This window comes from Brachyistius frenatus, unplaced genomic scaffold, assembly GCF_029030835.1.
Source record: "Brachyistius frenatus isolate BFR_SWC_R1_liver_20210118 unplaced genomic scaffold, ASM2903083v1 Contig_21, whole genome shotgun sequence".
Taxonomy (NCBI): domain Eukaryota; kingdom Metazoa; phylum Chordata; class Actinopteri; family Embiotocidae; genus Brachyistius; species Brachyistius frenatus.
In genome coordinates this window covers 2897570-2914075 of record NW_027210620.1, presented here as the reverse complement: position 1 = coordinate 2914075, position 16506 = coordinate 2897570, and the positions used below count along the sequence as shown (strand labels likewise).

At 39.2% G+C, this 16506-nt stretch overlaps 1 protein-coding gene across 13 annotated transcripts in view; it reads right to left on the bottom strand.

The window, feature by feature from the left end:
• Positions 1-4663: 4663 nt before the first annotated feature.
• Positions 4664-16506, bottom strand: part of LOC138619780 (RNA-binding Raly-like protein) — a 97993-nt gene continuing 86150 nt past the window's right edge. For 9 of the 13 annotated variants that reach the window (XM_069696540.1, XM_069696535.1, XM_069696541.1 and 6 more), the window contains 5 exons: positions 15327-15371; positions 14662-14778; positions 12791-12960; positions 10677-10715; positions 4664-8856 (listed from right to left, as the gene is read on the bottom strand). In XM_069696540.1, coding sequence (XP_069552641.1) covers positions 10683-10715; positions 12791-12960; positions 14662-14778; positions 15327-15371 — 365 coding nt within the window. In that variant the 3' untranslated portion in view covers positions 4664-8856; positions 10677-10682. The remainder of the gene's footprint in view (positions 8857-10676; positions 10716-12790; positions 12961-14661; positions 14779-15326; positions 15372-16506) is intronic. The other 4 variants (XM_069696542.1, XM_069696545.1, XM_069696544.1 and 1 more) reach the window with 1 other exon arrangement.

The window sequence follows — 16506 nt, the reverse complement described above, 5'->3', positions numbered from 1 at the left end:
GCCAGCTCACACAGCTGCATTAATAATGAGGAAAAATCCCCATACTGTGACCCAGTGAGAGAACAACAGTCGCTTTGATTGCTCGTCTTGTTTCCAGCAGTCAGATCTTCCACTGCATGGGGAGATGCGTTTCATCCTCTTTCCATTTTTTTAAAATTTTTTTAATGTTGGCTGTTTGCCATTTTATTTAAGTTACAATTTTGAATTCGTAATTTTTGTAGATCTACATTTTGCATTTTACATTTTTAAAAAAATATTATTCCACTATAAACACAGACACAGTAACATATTCAATATTGCCATTGTGCTCTGTTTAAAGCCGCACTAATAAGTGCTTTTAATACACTATACTAACGATTGGATGCAATGTGAAAGGCGCCACTTCTAGAATCTCTTAATTCATTTTTTTGGGGTATAAAGCCGAAAGATTTTTCCATTATAATACACTCTCACCAGCAGTATCCTTCAGTTTGAACAAAAACCCTGTCCACCTACTGTACGCTACTTGTCCAGCACAAAACGACAGACAAAAACTTTATCGACCTGCTCGTAGAGACACATCTTTTCACAGAAGTTGATTGAGGTTTTCATTGAATGGTTAGAAACAACTTCAGTAAAAGTTGCTCCTTGTACGCTGCATGTGTAAACAAATGCTTACGCAACAACTTCAATATATCAGGAGTGTAATTGGTGCCAACGAGTGGCCCAAAACTAATCACTACTGCTTTACAAAAGTAATCACAAAGAATACAGAAATATGTACACATTGGAGTGGATAAACAGATTATCCCAACAATAAAGTAAACGAGACCGAAGGCATGAAAACCTTCCGACTTAAAGGGGAGGGGAACCGATCGCAGTGCTAATGCGCTAATGAGAAACAGGCAAACACAAGAATTGGCGGGAAAAACACCCAGAAGGACAGAAAGTAAAACCAACAGTCACAAAAGGTGGGCGATTTCAAAGTAAACCGTGAAACCCGACAATCTCAAAGCCCCAAACCATGACAAGAAAGTTTTCTTATATTGAAGCAACATACAATGTCAGAAAGAAGCCAGATAATCTTTGCTCGAATGAAAACTGCATCAGCAAAGAGAAAATTAAAGGCACCATGTAGTGTTTTTTTTTTTTTTTTTACCACCAGTAGCACCATTCACATCCATCTATTGGTTTCAAGCTATTGAAAAGAATACGCCGACAATCACAGCAATGCGCCGACAAAGGAAGAGAAAGAGGAGACTGCTGGCAAGTAAACGCAAATAGTAGCCAATCTAGCGTATTAAAAATAGATCGCTTTATATTATTACAGGAGGAGGGAAATTTACTCAACACATGATAAATATATCTGCCAAACGAATCTAAACACTGAGTGTAAAAATAACTTTTGTTTGTTTCCAACAAAACGCCACAGCCCACTTTTAAGCTGATGGGATATCTGCTTTACAAAACTTAAAACCACAGCTTGAAATATTGTCACCGAGTGGAATTCACATAAGAACTCAACATAACACAGAGATTATAGCACCAATTTGTAAACAAAGTAATCTGACTAATCCATGCGATTAATTACTGTCCTTCTAGGCATACCCATTACTTGAAGTCTGCTCCTCGACTTTATATTGGCGTTAATTATGATTTATTTTCTTAAAGTTGCCCGGTCTTTTGTTGTCTACTCTCGCTCTTCCATTTTCTGCAAAAGGATCAATAAAACTTCAGCTTCTCATTTTGTCTTTTGGATTTTCAGTTCTCGTGTGACATTTAATTTCTGCTGAAGCAGCAAATCCAAAACCAAACACAGAGCATCTTCTCTTTTCCTGGCTCAGATTTAAGAGGATTAACCTCCACCGTTCGACCAGCTCTCCACTCCACCGTCACCATACTTCACCCTGTCATGGTTTCAATCTTAAATTACCCCGTGATTGATTTCATCTAAAGAGCCTGATGACTTTTTGCATCTTGGGCTGGCTGGACTGATCATTCTTCCCTGCTCCTAAATCAATTTAATATCGTCCAATTGGCTTAAAATTGCACCGGCAATAAAACAGTTTGGAAAGGAGACAAAGTGACATTCATGTTCTTTCATTCACCAAAGCGCTTCATCTACATGTTGTACATGTCTTTTCATACTGAAAGGAAGTAAAACTCTTACCTTCACTTGTGTCATTCAATTTATGTTATCCGTCACTGAAAAATCATCTAGGAAGAAAGAGTTATCTCTTTGCAGCGGTGTTTGAAAGTTTGTGAACCCTTTCGAATTTTCGGTTTCTGCATCAATGTGACCTAAAACATCCTCAGATTTTCCCTAAAAAATAAGACAAAAAGAACCCAATTGAACCATGAGGAGAAACATATGATACACCAAAAATCCTCCAATATTACACATCTGTAAGAGGCAGAAAGGGAGATATGCATCCCCCCCTGAGGAGCTTAACGCCGGCGAGGTTATCTTGCTACCCTCTAACTGAACCTAACGACTTTGTGACACCTCATCCGTCACCGCCGTCATAAATTCTCCTGATTTCATTAAAGCCTCCGCTGAGATGAAAATTGGGACACTTCATTCTGCTTTTGCAGCCTGACATATTACTGGCAACACAGGCAGATTCATTTAAATATTTTTCAAATCAAACCTCGAAAATATGCTCATCATGCCCCCCTAAGCTAATATAATATAAATGTTAATTAAGATCTGTGCAGTGAGCTGGGAAAGCGGATATTTGCAATAAATAAAAAGCTCTCCAACTTTTGAAATGGAATACAGTATTATAGGTCATACTGTACATATATTTAAGAGACAACATATATGGATAAAAACAATTTTTTTTAAAATACGCTGTTAAAATGGAGTTATCAGCCAAATGTTACATCTTAACGTGCTTCTGAATATGTTGCACGTTTGGCGTTGCCCTAAATGATGTTTATTTTTCTTCACAGTAAGCCATGCGGCGGCTGTTGGCCATCTCTGAAAAGAAGCTTGAAAGTGAACTGATCACATAATCTATTTCCCAAATGGAGAGAGACAGATTAAAATGAGTGAATTGAATCTGTCAGCAGCTGTAAACACACATGCCTGTTGATGGTCGTGGGCCAGACTGAATAATAAATTTGTTTAAATTAAATATATATATTTATACACACACACACACACACACACACACACACACACACACACACACACACACACACACACATTTCCAGAGAAGCTTGCCCCCTCCAAAACAACATTACAGGCAACTGTCCAGCAGCAGCATTGCCATTAATTTTAATCAATTTAAAAAAAAAAATTCTACAGCTGTGAAAGTAAAAAATTCAATAACAACAGCTCAAGTGGAATTCAAATTGTGAAGTCACTTTCATCCTGAGGCTCACTATCAAGGCTGGACATCATTTTTTTTTTTTTCCTTTGCTTCAGAAGCTTTAGTCATTTCTGTATAAATGAATAAACTCCAGTGCATTAAGCAGGGGTGAAAAGTTTTCTCATATATAGGTTAAGCGGGAACAGCTGTGCGCAATCATGACAACCACTGTTGGTGCGGACTTGATGCTGAGGGCTAATTGTGTGTGGCGTTGAAGTTGGCCCTCATTAACCTCACCGCATTACCTTTTACTGTGGATAAATGGGAGGGCTTTAAATTGGCCATCTGTCGGTGCCCGACCACCTTTATATGGAGCTGCTAACGGAGTGGAAGTGACACGCCGAAACCTTTCAAGGACATTAGTGTTGTAGTCTAACAAGAGGGGAAGCTCTAATCAGATGGAAAAACCCCGCCGAGCTCAAGCTGCTTGAACTTTTACCATCTTTAAAGTCACTACAAACACGCATTTTCCAAAAGGATTTGCTTTAATGCCAGAAGCTTTTCTTTTTTTTTTTTTTAATATATATATATATTTCTTGTTTCTATTGCGTCAGATGTTGATTTTATGTTTTAGAGCCTTTGCAAAGCATAAAAAGGAGATTTTTTTTTAAAACATTTTATTCGCTGCAAGTGTTATTTTTAGTGCAAAGATTGGATGGACGGACTCGTAACAAGCTACACAAACGGTGGAGAAAAAAAAGGCTTTTCTTTTTTTTCAGAAGTAGACCTAATCAAACCAAAACAATCCATGTGGACTGAAAATCCTATCCAACTGTGAAAAGGCTGTCTCGCAGAAGAACAGACAATTTATAGTGGACCTTGTTGTTTACTCAAAAAAAGAAAAAAATGTTGATCCCAGCTGAGACATTTTACACTGATGATGTCAGTCGAATGCCCACGCTGCCCCGCTGAGAGTGCCGACTCCGAGATCTTAAAGGCCAAATCATAATCGGCCTTAAAATCACGTCGCGCATTCCCAAGTGAAGCCCAAGAACCGGAGGGCAAGTGTAATGAGCTCAGAGACTACTGCTAGACTCGAGGACACGAGTTTGAGTCTCATACGGCGTGCTTAAGTGGCCTCGGGCAGGATAGTGATTCCCCAGCAGCTCCAGAGTCTCTTTTCTGCGGGGAGCTGACCTCTGACCTTCTTGAAAAGGCTTCCAATAAAACCATGTTTCGACACAGGCCGATACATCCTCAACCTTACTGCTTCATGGTAGAATTGAAGCCATTTAAATGGCTTTTCATTTTCCATCAATGTTCAAAAAGCTCAGTTTTATTCCCCTAAAAAAAAGGACCAGTTTGAAAATGGTTCACGTAGCTTCTTTAATCATCTTAAATAGGAACACTTAATCCTTCAGATTGGAGATGTATGGGTTTTCCTGTACAGCTGTTTAAATTGACTTACAATTTCAGTGATGATTTAGCAAAAAAAAAAAAAAAAAAAAAAGTAGTACAGTTTCCTTTTGAGTCGGAGCTTTTTAGCTAATTTGATGTCAAATTCACCCTCATACAAAAAAAATAAATAAATCTCAACTTCAGGAACTTTCAGGTCAGAAATAAATTTGACTTTGCTTGCACAGTCTCTGAGAGACTCTCAGCCAGAGTTGAAATGACCTGCCAGACATGCAGCCATTGTTGAATCGTCTCCATAAAAAGCTCACAGTGGTAATAATTGGCATCCAGCAAGAATGGTTCCATTAGTCAAATACAAGATGACAAACTGCCATTACGGTGTCCAGTTCTCTGCTGACTGACGCTAATTTGACATGTATTCAAACAATGTATAACTTGTTAAAGTGTCATTTTGACAGCAACCGTGGCACAGACACTGACATAATCAACCATAAATCACAATTAAAATGAGCAGTCTGCATAGAGGGAAGATGCATGGTAATGAATTCAGAGAATGAATTTTTAAGTGGCACTTCTTAACGACGCACCAAATATTTACACGCGGCTGGAAACCATCTGTTAGAAATGATCACGTCGGTAATTTCTGCACAGAACTTGATAATAAACTCAAAAGGTTTCTTTGTCCTTCAGTTCATATTTATTTGTAAAATAAAGCGTTGATCATTGAAACATTTGAATATATGACACAAACATTTTTTTTGTGTTTTTTTGTTTTAAATCGACTGATAAGAACACAAATAGTTATCTACAATGACAATGAGTTTTCTAGCCTTACAACAGTTAGAATATATTGGGGATTTTTTTTTTGTACATGAACTGAAAATACAAAGTTACAGTAAACATGCCTTTTGATAAAAAATATCTTTACAAAAAAATGTACATTTCTATACAACAGTTGTCAGTTACACGTCTCTACAAGTCCTGCGATTCTGGTTTAAACCTGCAATGATTCCAACAAACTGTCAGTATATTATTTCTGCGTTATTTTAAACCTATTTGAAATTAAACACGATGAGGACTATTTACAGGGCAAATAAAAAGTGACTGTTGAGACAGAGATGTTTTAGTGTGACCCAGATAAATTACGACAAATAAAAGCAATGATGTTTTTTTCTTTTTTTTTCTTTTGTGTGAATTTTTGCAAAATATTTGACACATCACCGTACTGCTCATTAAATAACAGGCTACCAGCAAAAAAAAAAAAAGAAAAAAAAGAAAAGAAACATGTAGCAGAGCCATTTCCTTTAAACATGTTTCTGGGTACAAAAATAGTGCTAAATATTACACATTATCATCATTCACCAGACACTTTATTTTGAATGAGCTGCAGGACAGTCTTTTTTCAAAATTTTATTTTATGAATTTTTTTGTTTTTTTTAGGCTGTACTGCCAGGATTGGGTGGTGTGTTCATGAAGTTGTGCGAGGTGACGTTTCCTTTACTTTTGAGAATTCTTGTTGTTTAAAGGATCAGTTCAACCAAATCACAACATTTCCCTACGTAGAGTTGGTCTGGTTTTATCAGCCAGGCGTTCGTCCACGAGCCGCAATAGGTCCGAATGTATTTTTGTTTATAGTGTTAAATGTGCTGAACTTATACATCAATAAGTTACTAATCAAGAGTTCATAGTTTTTGTAAGAGCCCTTATTTCACCCAAGAGCAAATAAAACAAAATGATTTTCCAGAGTAATTAAGATATTGTCTGTGAAAAGAAAGCTTGCTGTTGAATTGGCAGCTTTTATTGTTTCAAGCAACACAAATACAATTTTTGTTTGATTGCACTGACGTAGCTCCAAGCCTGTCAAAATAAAACCACAAATATCTCACAATTTTATGAGAATCCTCAGCAGTTAAGAGTTGGATTGCTTTTTGTCATTTCTTTTTTTTTTTGTAATTTGGCTGAAACAACCCATTAAACTACCATCAGCACTGATTCACACAATTAAAATTCTACAGACTTTTACAAACTCGTGACAGTACCCCCATTTGCTCCTTTTAAACCATGCTGAGGAGGAGGAGGGCTGACAGCCAGGACAAACCAGGTGTGTAAGCTGCTAACTGGTTAACCGTTAATCTAAATGTTTGCCACACACCGGCGCTTCAGAAGCCAAATAATAATGCCAAACTGAAAATGAAAGAAGTTAGTTTCAGCTTTCTGATAATTCCAATTACTGAAATAATTCTGCTTGTACTTTATCATTCACTTCAATGCACAGACCATAAAACAAGTCAAACATGAAGTACTTCCTAATTTGGTGGAAATACCAAATTTTCAGTTTGCAGTCAAGCTGATAAATGAGCAACACCTCCTTGTCAACAACTCCCGTTCTCAAAAACCACCATTAAACCTGTGTGAAAGCTTCTACTGTGACAGAAGTGCTAACAGAATCTCAGTTTATACGCATCTTCAGCCAAACTAGCGCTACTCAGCAATCAGTGGAGACACCTGGTCGTCAACACCTTCCTCCTTCTCGACGAGCTTGAAAGGGCATTAGCAACTCATTGTTTGAAATAACTTTGCAGTGGTTAAATCTGAATGGTGGGGGGAAAAAAAACAAGAAAAAAAACTGGAGCAAACATGATTTGAATAATTAACAGCAGAACATGCTGACATCCAATTGCTTGTGACATAATTCAATTTGCAACAATTTATTTATAATCAGGTTAATTATAATTGCTCAGATGAAGCTCAAGCTGCATTTTATTTTTTTTTTTTTTTCCAGAGTAGCAGCTCTACATGGCAGCAATGTAACATCTTTACTATTGTTAGAAAACTGCACCAAATGAATGCACAAATCATCCACTGCTGGCTATTTCAGCTTTATATGACCACAGTTTTGTGAGCATTTTGTTAAAATAATCTTGACGCTTATTATCTCTGCCAAGAGCTTAAGTTGTGGGTGTGGCTTTTTTTTTTTTTTTTTTTTTGGTCTGTTTGTCAGAAGGATTACAGAAAAACTGTCCACCCAATTGTCATGGTATTTGGTGGAAGGGTGTAGCATGGCCCAAGTAAGGACCAGTTCAATTTTGGCGCGGATCCACATCACGGGGCAGATGCGGCATTAGTCATTGTGTCATGTTAAATTTAGTCGATATCTATTCAGATATTTGAGTCTTCTGAATCACGGATCTCCTCCTTAGATAATATCGAAGTCTCTCAATGTATTATCTAAAATATTACAGCCTCCACCATTTAGAAAAAACCTTGCCTCGCTCCCTCGCCTACAAACGGTTGAAATCACTGCGGAATTAAGAAGGAGCTGGTGAAGGAGAAGGAGAAAGGCCTTGGCTCCCGAACAGCAGCGGTCCATGTTGGGTTGCACAGGAGGAGTGCACTGAGACGTTGGGGCGATGCTCCCTGGCAGGAGGCCTGTGCCAGTGCTGGCTCCCTACTGCAGGAAGCCTTTTCTGCTTCTCAAACTTGGCAGGAGTTGGAATATATGATGGAACAGCCCCACAGGGCATTTGTCTGATAAATGGATAAAGCTGGAAAAAGTTATGCTCACAGCTATTGGCTTATGTATGAGTCAAATCCGAACCAGGCGGCAGCGATGTTTCATCCATTTTCTGAAGATCATGCCGCGGTCGCGGATTGTTCTGACTGTCATTTATTCATTTGATATGTGAGCTAAACCAGAAATTCATTGAAAAACAGTTTGTAAAATTACAGCGCAAGCACATTTCATAAAAGCAGCAACAATTGATCAACAATGTCATGTTACCGTCCATCAACATAATTTAATTTATAAATAAAAAAAAAAATCTCTTATTCCCTTCCCCCCAGTTTTATCTTTTCAGTAACAGGATTAATGTGTGATTCTGTCGGCTTCTTGCAATGTAATATAAGTCGCACTTGAAGTAAACTCTGGCCAATGCATTTAAATGGGTCTCAAATACATTTTCTTTAGAGAGCACATCGCATTTGATTTGTGCTGCACAGTTGGGCATCTAAATGTGAATCGGCATCTCTTGAACACAACTTACAGTCCTGAATGGGTGTCTTGATCCCTCAGAGATCCTTTTCTGTCTCTTGAAGATGATGATGAATTCTAATACCACCGATCAGGAGTGTCTGCTTCCTCACCCTGAAGTGATAAAGGAGAAAACGTCTGAAAACACATTATAGGACTGCGTCTCCTCCTCAAACATGGGGACTGTTTATAATGCTGTAAATCTGATGAGGATTATGCTGAGTTTTAAAGCTTGTCCATTTTGAATGGCCTTAGAAATATCTTAGGAAGTGCAGAAATATTTTCTGGTCGCTGGAGCTGCCTCTCTAATCCCTCTGGACATGACTTATTGAGGTTCTTCTCACTGTGATTTTCTATCCTTGGTAGGCCTGCGAGCAAAACATTCATATATTCTCCACAACCTTAAGTGTGATTTTCAGGTTTTTAAATGTATGTGCTGTGAGGAGGTTTTGTGAATTGGCCACTGATAGAATTTTAAAAAGGCAGACATATGGAAAGGAAATGGAAAACTCAAGTGTAACGTGGTTTCTTAAGAGATGGATAGAATTGGGACACCATCTGCCTGGTAAGGCTTTAGTTAGAATTCAGATTTTTCTGTTTTCATTTCGGGCTGTGAAGCAACAAAGTGTGGATGTTTTAGAAGGCGGATGATGTTTTTCTATACCAACTGTAGATTTATTGGAAAGAACTGGATATTGGACTAAAATGGCGCCCCCCTCACTTGCCTGCAGCCAAAAAAAGTTTCTAGCTTTTGTGTTGTTGCAGCCCACTGCAAATGAGTATTATCGTCCCACTCCCACTTACTTTACATTTGGACTTTAACAGGCAAATAAAAGCTCTCCTTTTAAAGACATTGGGACAGTTTTACAAATATTAAAAAAACAATGATGTGAAGACTATAAAACATATATGTATATTTGTTTTTGCAGTTGGAGGTTTTCTGTAAATAGCTTTACAAATGTCTCTTTTATAATGGTGGTCTATTGGAGAAAATAGGTTTTGGGTTCTCAGGTGATTTTGTTTTGCTGCAATACCGCGAGTGACCACTAGGAAAGATTTGCAGCCAGACGGAGTGACGTGTTGAATATAGCTAATACACCCACAGTACGAACAGTGTCTGACATTAAACCTGTCAGCGACCATGAATATGGACAAGATGTTTTAGATAGCTCAAATCTTAATTTACTATACATAGAAATAACTACTGCGTATCTATAATACAGTGAGTGATGAGTAAGGGAGTGATTTTTGGATAAAGCTTACAATTTTACTAAAGTGAAGTAGACAAAATGGAAATGTCTTTAGTTTTTGTCAACTAAAACTGGACTGAAACTACACAACTAAATCGAGAGTTCCCTCAAATGTCTAAAAAAAAAAAAAAATGAAATCAATATTAGGCACATAGGCTCATGGTCAGAGATTTCCTTTGCTCATCCAACAGCCTGAAAGGACTGTTGCAGAGCTTTACTCAAAGTTACGTCAACAGTCTGCAACTCATAAACACTGCCAAGGACCCCTGATGTGAAGCGCTAGCCAGCCCCATGCCAACCGATGATATGGCTGCATCATTACCCGCACTCCGAGAGGCAGGAAACTCTTTACCTTAGGCCTCGCCGTTCATGCTCCCTTCCTCACAATTCAATTAGACGAATGTTGTTTATGGGCAGTTCTGGCCCATTGGAAAGCCATTATTGCTTCCTCTGTTGAATTCGGCATTCGCTGCCCTTCAGTGACGCTGGTCTTCCAAATGTCATGGAGCTTATGACTTAGGAGATGCCCAAGACACAGTTCAGTGGCTTCGGTTTTTAATGAGGACGGCACGGAAGGCCTATAATGAGGCTGTAAGAGCCCCCAAAACTTTTTGCAGCCTTGTAGACCAACCCCACAGCTACTGTAACGGACATTTAGATCAAACAGAAATTTAAAGCCCTTACCTGATCTCAGTTGTCGATATCCGATACATGGTTCTCTATCTGAAAACGAGAGCAAACCGAGGAAGTTTAAGTCACAGATATGATGTATCTGCTTCAATCGTGCACACAGGTTGTATTTAATCTTTTCTAAAGGTCATTGCTGATATATGCTTGACAAGGGCCACCATGCTAACCTGCGGAACAGTCTTTGTGGTGCATTATCGCAAACTGTGATCAATGTGACCTTCAGGAAACAAATAAATCTCTTCCACAGTGCCTCTGAAAAAGAATTCCTTCCATTAGTAAGGACACAAAGCTTTCATCAAGGATTGCATGGCCATCTTCAGCTGGTTAATTTGGGCGGCACGGTGGTGCAGTGGTTAGCATTGTCGCCTCACAGCAAAAAGGTTCCGTGTTCGAATCCGGTCCTGGGCCTTTCTGTGCGGAGTTTGCATGTTCTCCCTGTGCTTGCGTGGGTTCTCTCCGTGTTCTCCGGCTTCCTCCCATCATCCAAAAACATGCACCTCAGGTCAGGTTACCTGGCGCCGCGCTAGTTGCAGCAGCTCCCCCCTGAAAGCCCCCCCCCCTGCTGTAGCAAAGAAATTTCCCCTCGGGGATTAATAATGTGAAATAAAAAATATGGTATGATAAAGAAAACCTGGTCAAAAGCACTCTACAGCTAAATCCAGACAAACTTGAACTTGGCAACTTCAAGATCTTAGTTGAGATAGTTTAATTTCAACTTTTGAAAGAATGTGTATGCGTTGTGGATGTTTGATGGCCTCAGCATGCAGATAACTGTTATAAACTACAATACTATTTCATGTTAAAAGGTCATCCATTTGAATACACAAGTGTGAAGAAGACAGTAATTTGATTTTTCAGTTGAAAAGCACCAGTGACATTTAACTTTTTAACATTCAAAGCACAAGTACAGTAGAAGGATGAAAAAACACATTCTTCAATAAAAAAGTAGATAGATAGCTAGATAGATATATACTTTATTAATCCCTCAGGGAAATTCTTATGTTACAGCAGTATAAAATAAATGCACATTCGATACAATAAAATAAGATAAAGTAAAAGTAAGGCCAACACCCAGTTTTTTTTTTTTTTTTTGTCCGAAGGGCTTTCAACCGACAGCAGTCTGTTTTTTTTTTATAACAAGTACATTTTTCTTAATCTTTCTTAAAATTATAGCAGAAAGAACATTTTTAGGTTTTGGACTACTGTTCGGGCAAAAGAAGAAACTTGATGACATCAACTTGGGCACTACAAAAATGTCAGGTGATATTACAGCCCAAATTGTAGACAGATTAATTGCTAAAGATGCAACTTTATTCATTAATTTGTCTCTAATCTATGAGTTCAATTGTTTCTTAAATCATGGGAGAATTAAACGAATGACTTTAAACCAAATTTGCTAATTTGACTCCTCAAAAATCTAAATTGAATTTGAAAATTAAAAAAATTCATCAAAACATTCAAATAAGCAGCCTCGAAAAGCTTTACGTACAAAGACCATTCAACAGTTTTTAAATATCATATTCTGGTTACTACTTGAACTGAAAATGTTCTGCTTTTCTCTATTGAATTGAATAACTTCAGAGTTTTAGGTGGTTGGTTGGACAAAAGCAATTCATAGAGAGCATGCCGAGCATTTGAAATTTTTTTACCCATTAAAAAAAAAAATCCCGATGACAGAATCTCCTTGACAGATCAGCTTTTGTTGGCTACTTCTTCACTGACCTTGCCAGAGAAAATCGTCTGTGCTGTTCTACATCCACTACTTCGTGGTTGGATCGACACCAGTTCATGTGAAGTCTGGTCTTGAATGCTCTCCTATGAGTCTCGAAGCCCGCTGCTTTAATTATAGCCTGTAAGTATGTGTATATGTGTGGGCCCGTGAGGAGCCTCGCTTCCACTGTTTCAACCAGGGTCGACAGGGAGATACTGTCAGTCCAGGCGCCCTCACCATTCACTCATGTGAAGCCCCACTCTCTCAGATCTGTGGCCATGAATAATTCTGGGAAATTAACTTTCAGAAGGCGAAGACTGTCTGCCCACTTGAGATCTCCCAAAGTGCCTTGCTCGCTCTATCCCTCTCTGTCAGCCCTGTCAAACGTTTCTCTTACCAGATGGTGGCTGCCCTCCTCGTCGTAGTCGTCCTCGCCTCCATCGGTCATCTCTCCCGCCTCCACGTCCAGCGCCCCCTCGCCGGCCTCCTCCCCGGAGTTTTCTGCCGTCTCTGACACGGACTCCTCGTGCAGGGAGTCGCAGTTGTCCTCATACTTCCTCTGAGCCTCTGGGAGAGAAAGGAGGACAGAGAGCGATCACAGTCTGTGGTTCTCTTTATTGCACACAGTCGGAGCAAAGTATACGTGGCTTTTCTGTTTTCCCAGTTGTGCAGCAACATAAAAACTCAGCCAGGTAGGAGGTCGTGCTGCTCTTTACACTGAAGCGGACAAAGTTTGTCCTCGGCAACCGGCGACCACGCAAGGAACACACTGCCACCTGTACACGGCGTTTGCGCGAGAAGAGTCCAAATGTCCCCCAAAAGGTCGGAACTCGAGATGTTTCCGGTTGCGACGCCTCGAGTTCAGGAATTCCCGCATTACGTTACCCAGCTGCTAGATTTCAAATTTTGTTAGCCTCTGTGGCTTCTAGACGCCGTCCATGTTGCCGTATCTTAGCAGTGGTGTTCTCATGACTTGAGCCCGTGCATTCATTGTGCTCAGCCTTTCCATCACACCCCTCCAGTGTCCTCTTCTTCTATCAGTTATGTTTATGAAGCAGATCCATTAAGCTATGCTAGATGTGAAACTCACGCTGACACATATGTTAGCATCAATTCTTGCCACACTGGGTAAATTAGCATTAGACTCCATGAGTGAATTACTTTTTTGTACAAATAAATAAATAAATTCACATTTCTTTTAGTAATAAAAGTACAAAAATATACTATTGCTATGCTATTATTTTTGTTGTTGTTAAAAGGCTATGTGACTGCTCTATGCTCCTTATACTTTGAAATCAAATTTGGATTTAGGACCGTGTTTTACTTAATACTACAGCACAAACTTTTTTCATTTTCTTACAGTTTTCGTTTGATAGTTTATTTCTAAATACTACATAATATCGATACGAATTGCAGAGCTGTATTCACGAAAAGAAATCATCTTTGACTGCAGCCTAAGTGTAAATAAACCTATTAAACCTACTAAATCCTGTTTTCTGCATCTCTGAAACATTTCGAAGATTCAGTCATTGGACAATAAGATCTTCTTGCTGTCTGGCGCTGGCAAAGATTTCTATCTGGTATTCTGGGTTTTTGCTGGAACAAAGGAAAAAGATCATCCTGGCATCCCTGCTCTGACAACCTGTTGCTTTTTGAATTGATTACAAAATTGTACTAATTACCTTTTAAAGTATTGATAGCGAAAATCCCAAGTTATATTCAAATGCAAAACAGAAGTGAGAGAGCAAATACGTGAAGTAATAAAGATTTAAGACTATTTCAGAGCCCAAGACGGTTCTGTTGCAACAAACAGCCACCCAGCAGTGCTTCCTCTGCGATACATTTTCTTGTTCACTTCTAACGAACACCACGGCAGTGTACTTGGAGGAGAACCGAGTGGGTGTCATTTATTTGGCATTAAGCCGCCACAGAGGTAAAAGAGGAAAACGCTCCGGAGTTTTTAATAAACCAGCACGCTTGTTGATAAAATGTGTAACACGCACTTTGTAACGTGCAGTCTAAATGACCTTCACAGTGAGCTGCACACTCTGGCTGTGCTGTCGTGTAGGGCATCTATAAAGACCTTTCATATAAACCGAGTCAGCGCGGTGTTGACACCTGTCCACTGTTATGACGGAGAGCTCTGCTTCTCTTATCTCCCACAGTGTCACGATGACTTATGGCCAGCGTGTGCTCTTAATTTCCCTCCCTTAGTGGTGTGTGTCCTTTTTCCCCTCCACCGCCGATTCTGCCGTCTTGTTTTCTCACCAGATTCGACTCTCTGCTGCTTCTCGATCTTCTCCAGGCGTCCCAGCAAAGAGTCGATCTTCATCTTGATCTGAGTGAGCTCTCGTTTGATAGTCTGGAGCTGGTCCGTCTTCACTGCTGAAGCACAGAAATACAGAGAGAATACTCGTCACATTACGTTGGGTTTGCTTTTCTCTTAACTTCATTTGTACACACACTTTTAATGATGCACACATGGAACGCTGTCATCTGTTAATAAGAGTTTTTGGATATCATAACATCACTCGGCGCTCCCCTCGGGGGAGAACGTCTTTATCTCGCCAAGTGAAAAGTTACGCAGCTAAAGCTGTGGACCTGCTGCTTTCAATTTGAAGATTAGTGCACAGCTTACGCCCACCACGCTGTGCAGTGCTGCTCAAGTATTACTCAGTAGTGCCAACATCTGAACAAACTGTGAGCTACCTTTCGGTTGACAGTAGAAGATTCTATGCAGCACAGAGACTGTTTACGTCTTACGATAGTATCTGCTTGGTTATTGCAAATTTGGTTACAGCTATCGAAAACCAATAATTTCCTACTGTTGCCAATTGGCATGAAAAACATTCAACTGGTGGGTTTTTAAAGTAAATCAGCAACAGAAAACAGCATGCATTTGCATCTGTGCTTTTAGATCAAGGGTCTCCAACCTTTTTCCTCCGAGAGCTCCTTTGATCTACCATGTAGATTGCGATCTGGTTGGAAACAAAGTCAAAGTCACTCCTCAAGAAGTGAGCACAAATCTGACACGTCCAGTATTAAAATGCACTTGCTGCGACCAGTAGCCAGGACTCAAGGTATAAATGGGGAATTTTTTTTTTTTTTACTAGTTTAATAAAACAGCATTGCTATTTATTTTTAGCAACATAGCCAATGGATAGTTAAGTATGAAGAATTTCCTAGGACGCTTTACTTTACTGGTCCCAATTATATTCATAATTAGAAAATTTGAAACAGTTTTTAGTCAGTATATTTCCTTACTTCAATCTACATTAATGAAACAGTTCATAAAAATTGCATTTGTATTTATTACTGCAGATCTCATCAGTGAAATATTCAAATGAGTTGAGGCAAAAAAAGGACAAAGGAATTGCAGCTGATTCACAATTTATGATATTCGCGTACAAGTAACTTTGCCGCATGTCATTTTTCAGTCATAATGTGAACAACCAGTTGCATGTATATTAATAATACTTATACATGTTTTGGTCTTTTAATCCAAGGTAGTTAAAGGAAGGTGAGAATTAAAATAAATAATGATCGATACCAAGGAAAACTGCAAAAACTCAACTCAACTGAAACAATAACAACAATGAATAAATAAATGTCAACATGCTTCTGTTTCATTTTTTTACATGTCATAAGCTCACACTTGCCTGATCACTGCCTCACACACAGAACCGCATGAGAAACAGAGGGCACCGTTTTCCCTCCCACAGCTTCTATTTACCGCCTCATGAATAATTGCTTTACACTTCCTGCTTTGCTTTAGGTCTCCGTGTTCACTCGACGATACATGTCCAAGGTTTGGGTGTATGAAGCGGAGTTGTATCATGTCAAAGTTTGAGTCCTAACCTTGATATGCCATAGGCAAATAACAGCTGCTGGGATAAAAAAAAAAAAAAAAAAAAAAAGTATATTGGAAGGATGTCACCATTAATTCAATCTGGTCGGTCTCACGGTTGCTGAAACGAGGGTGTACACTCCTGAGCAGCTCGAACGGAGCAGATTAAAGAATTTAGACCATAAAGTTAAAAAAAAAAAAAAAATCATATTCCTTAACCCTCGGCAGCTGAAATGTGCCATCTTTTGAGAAGGGGGGAGGGGGGG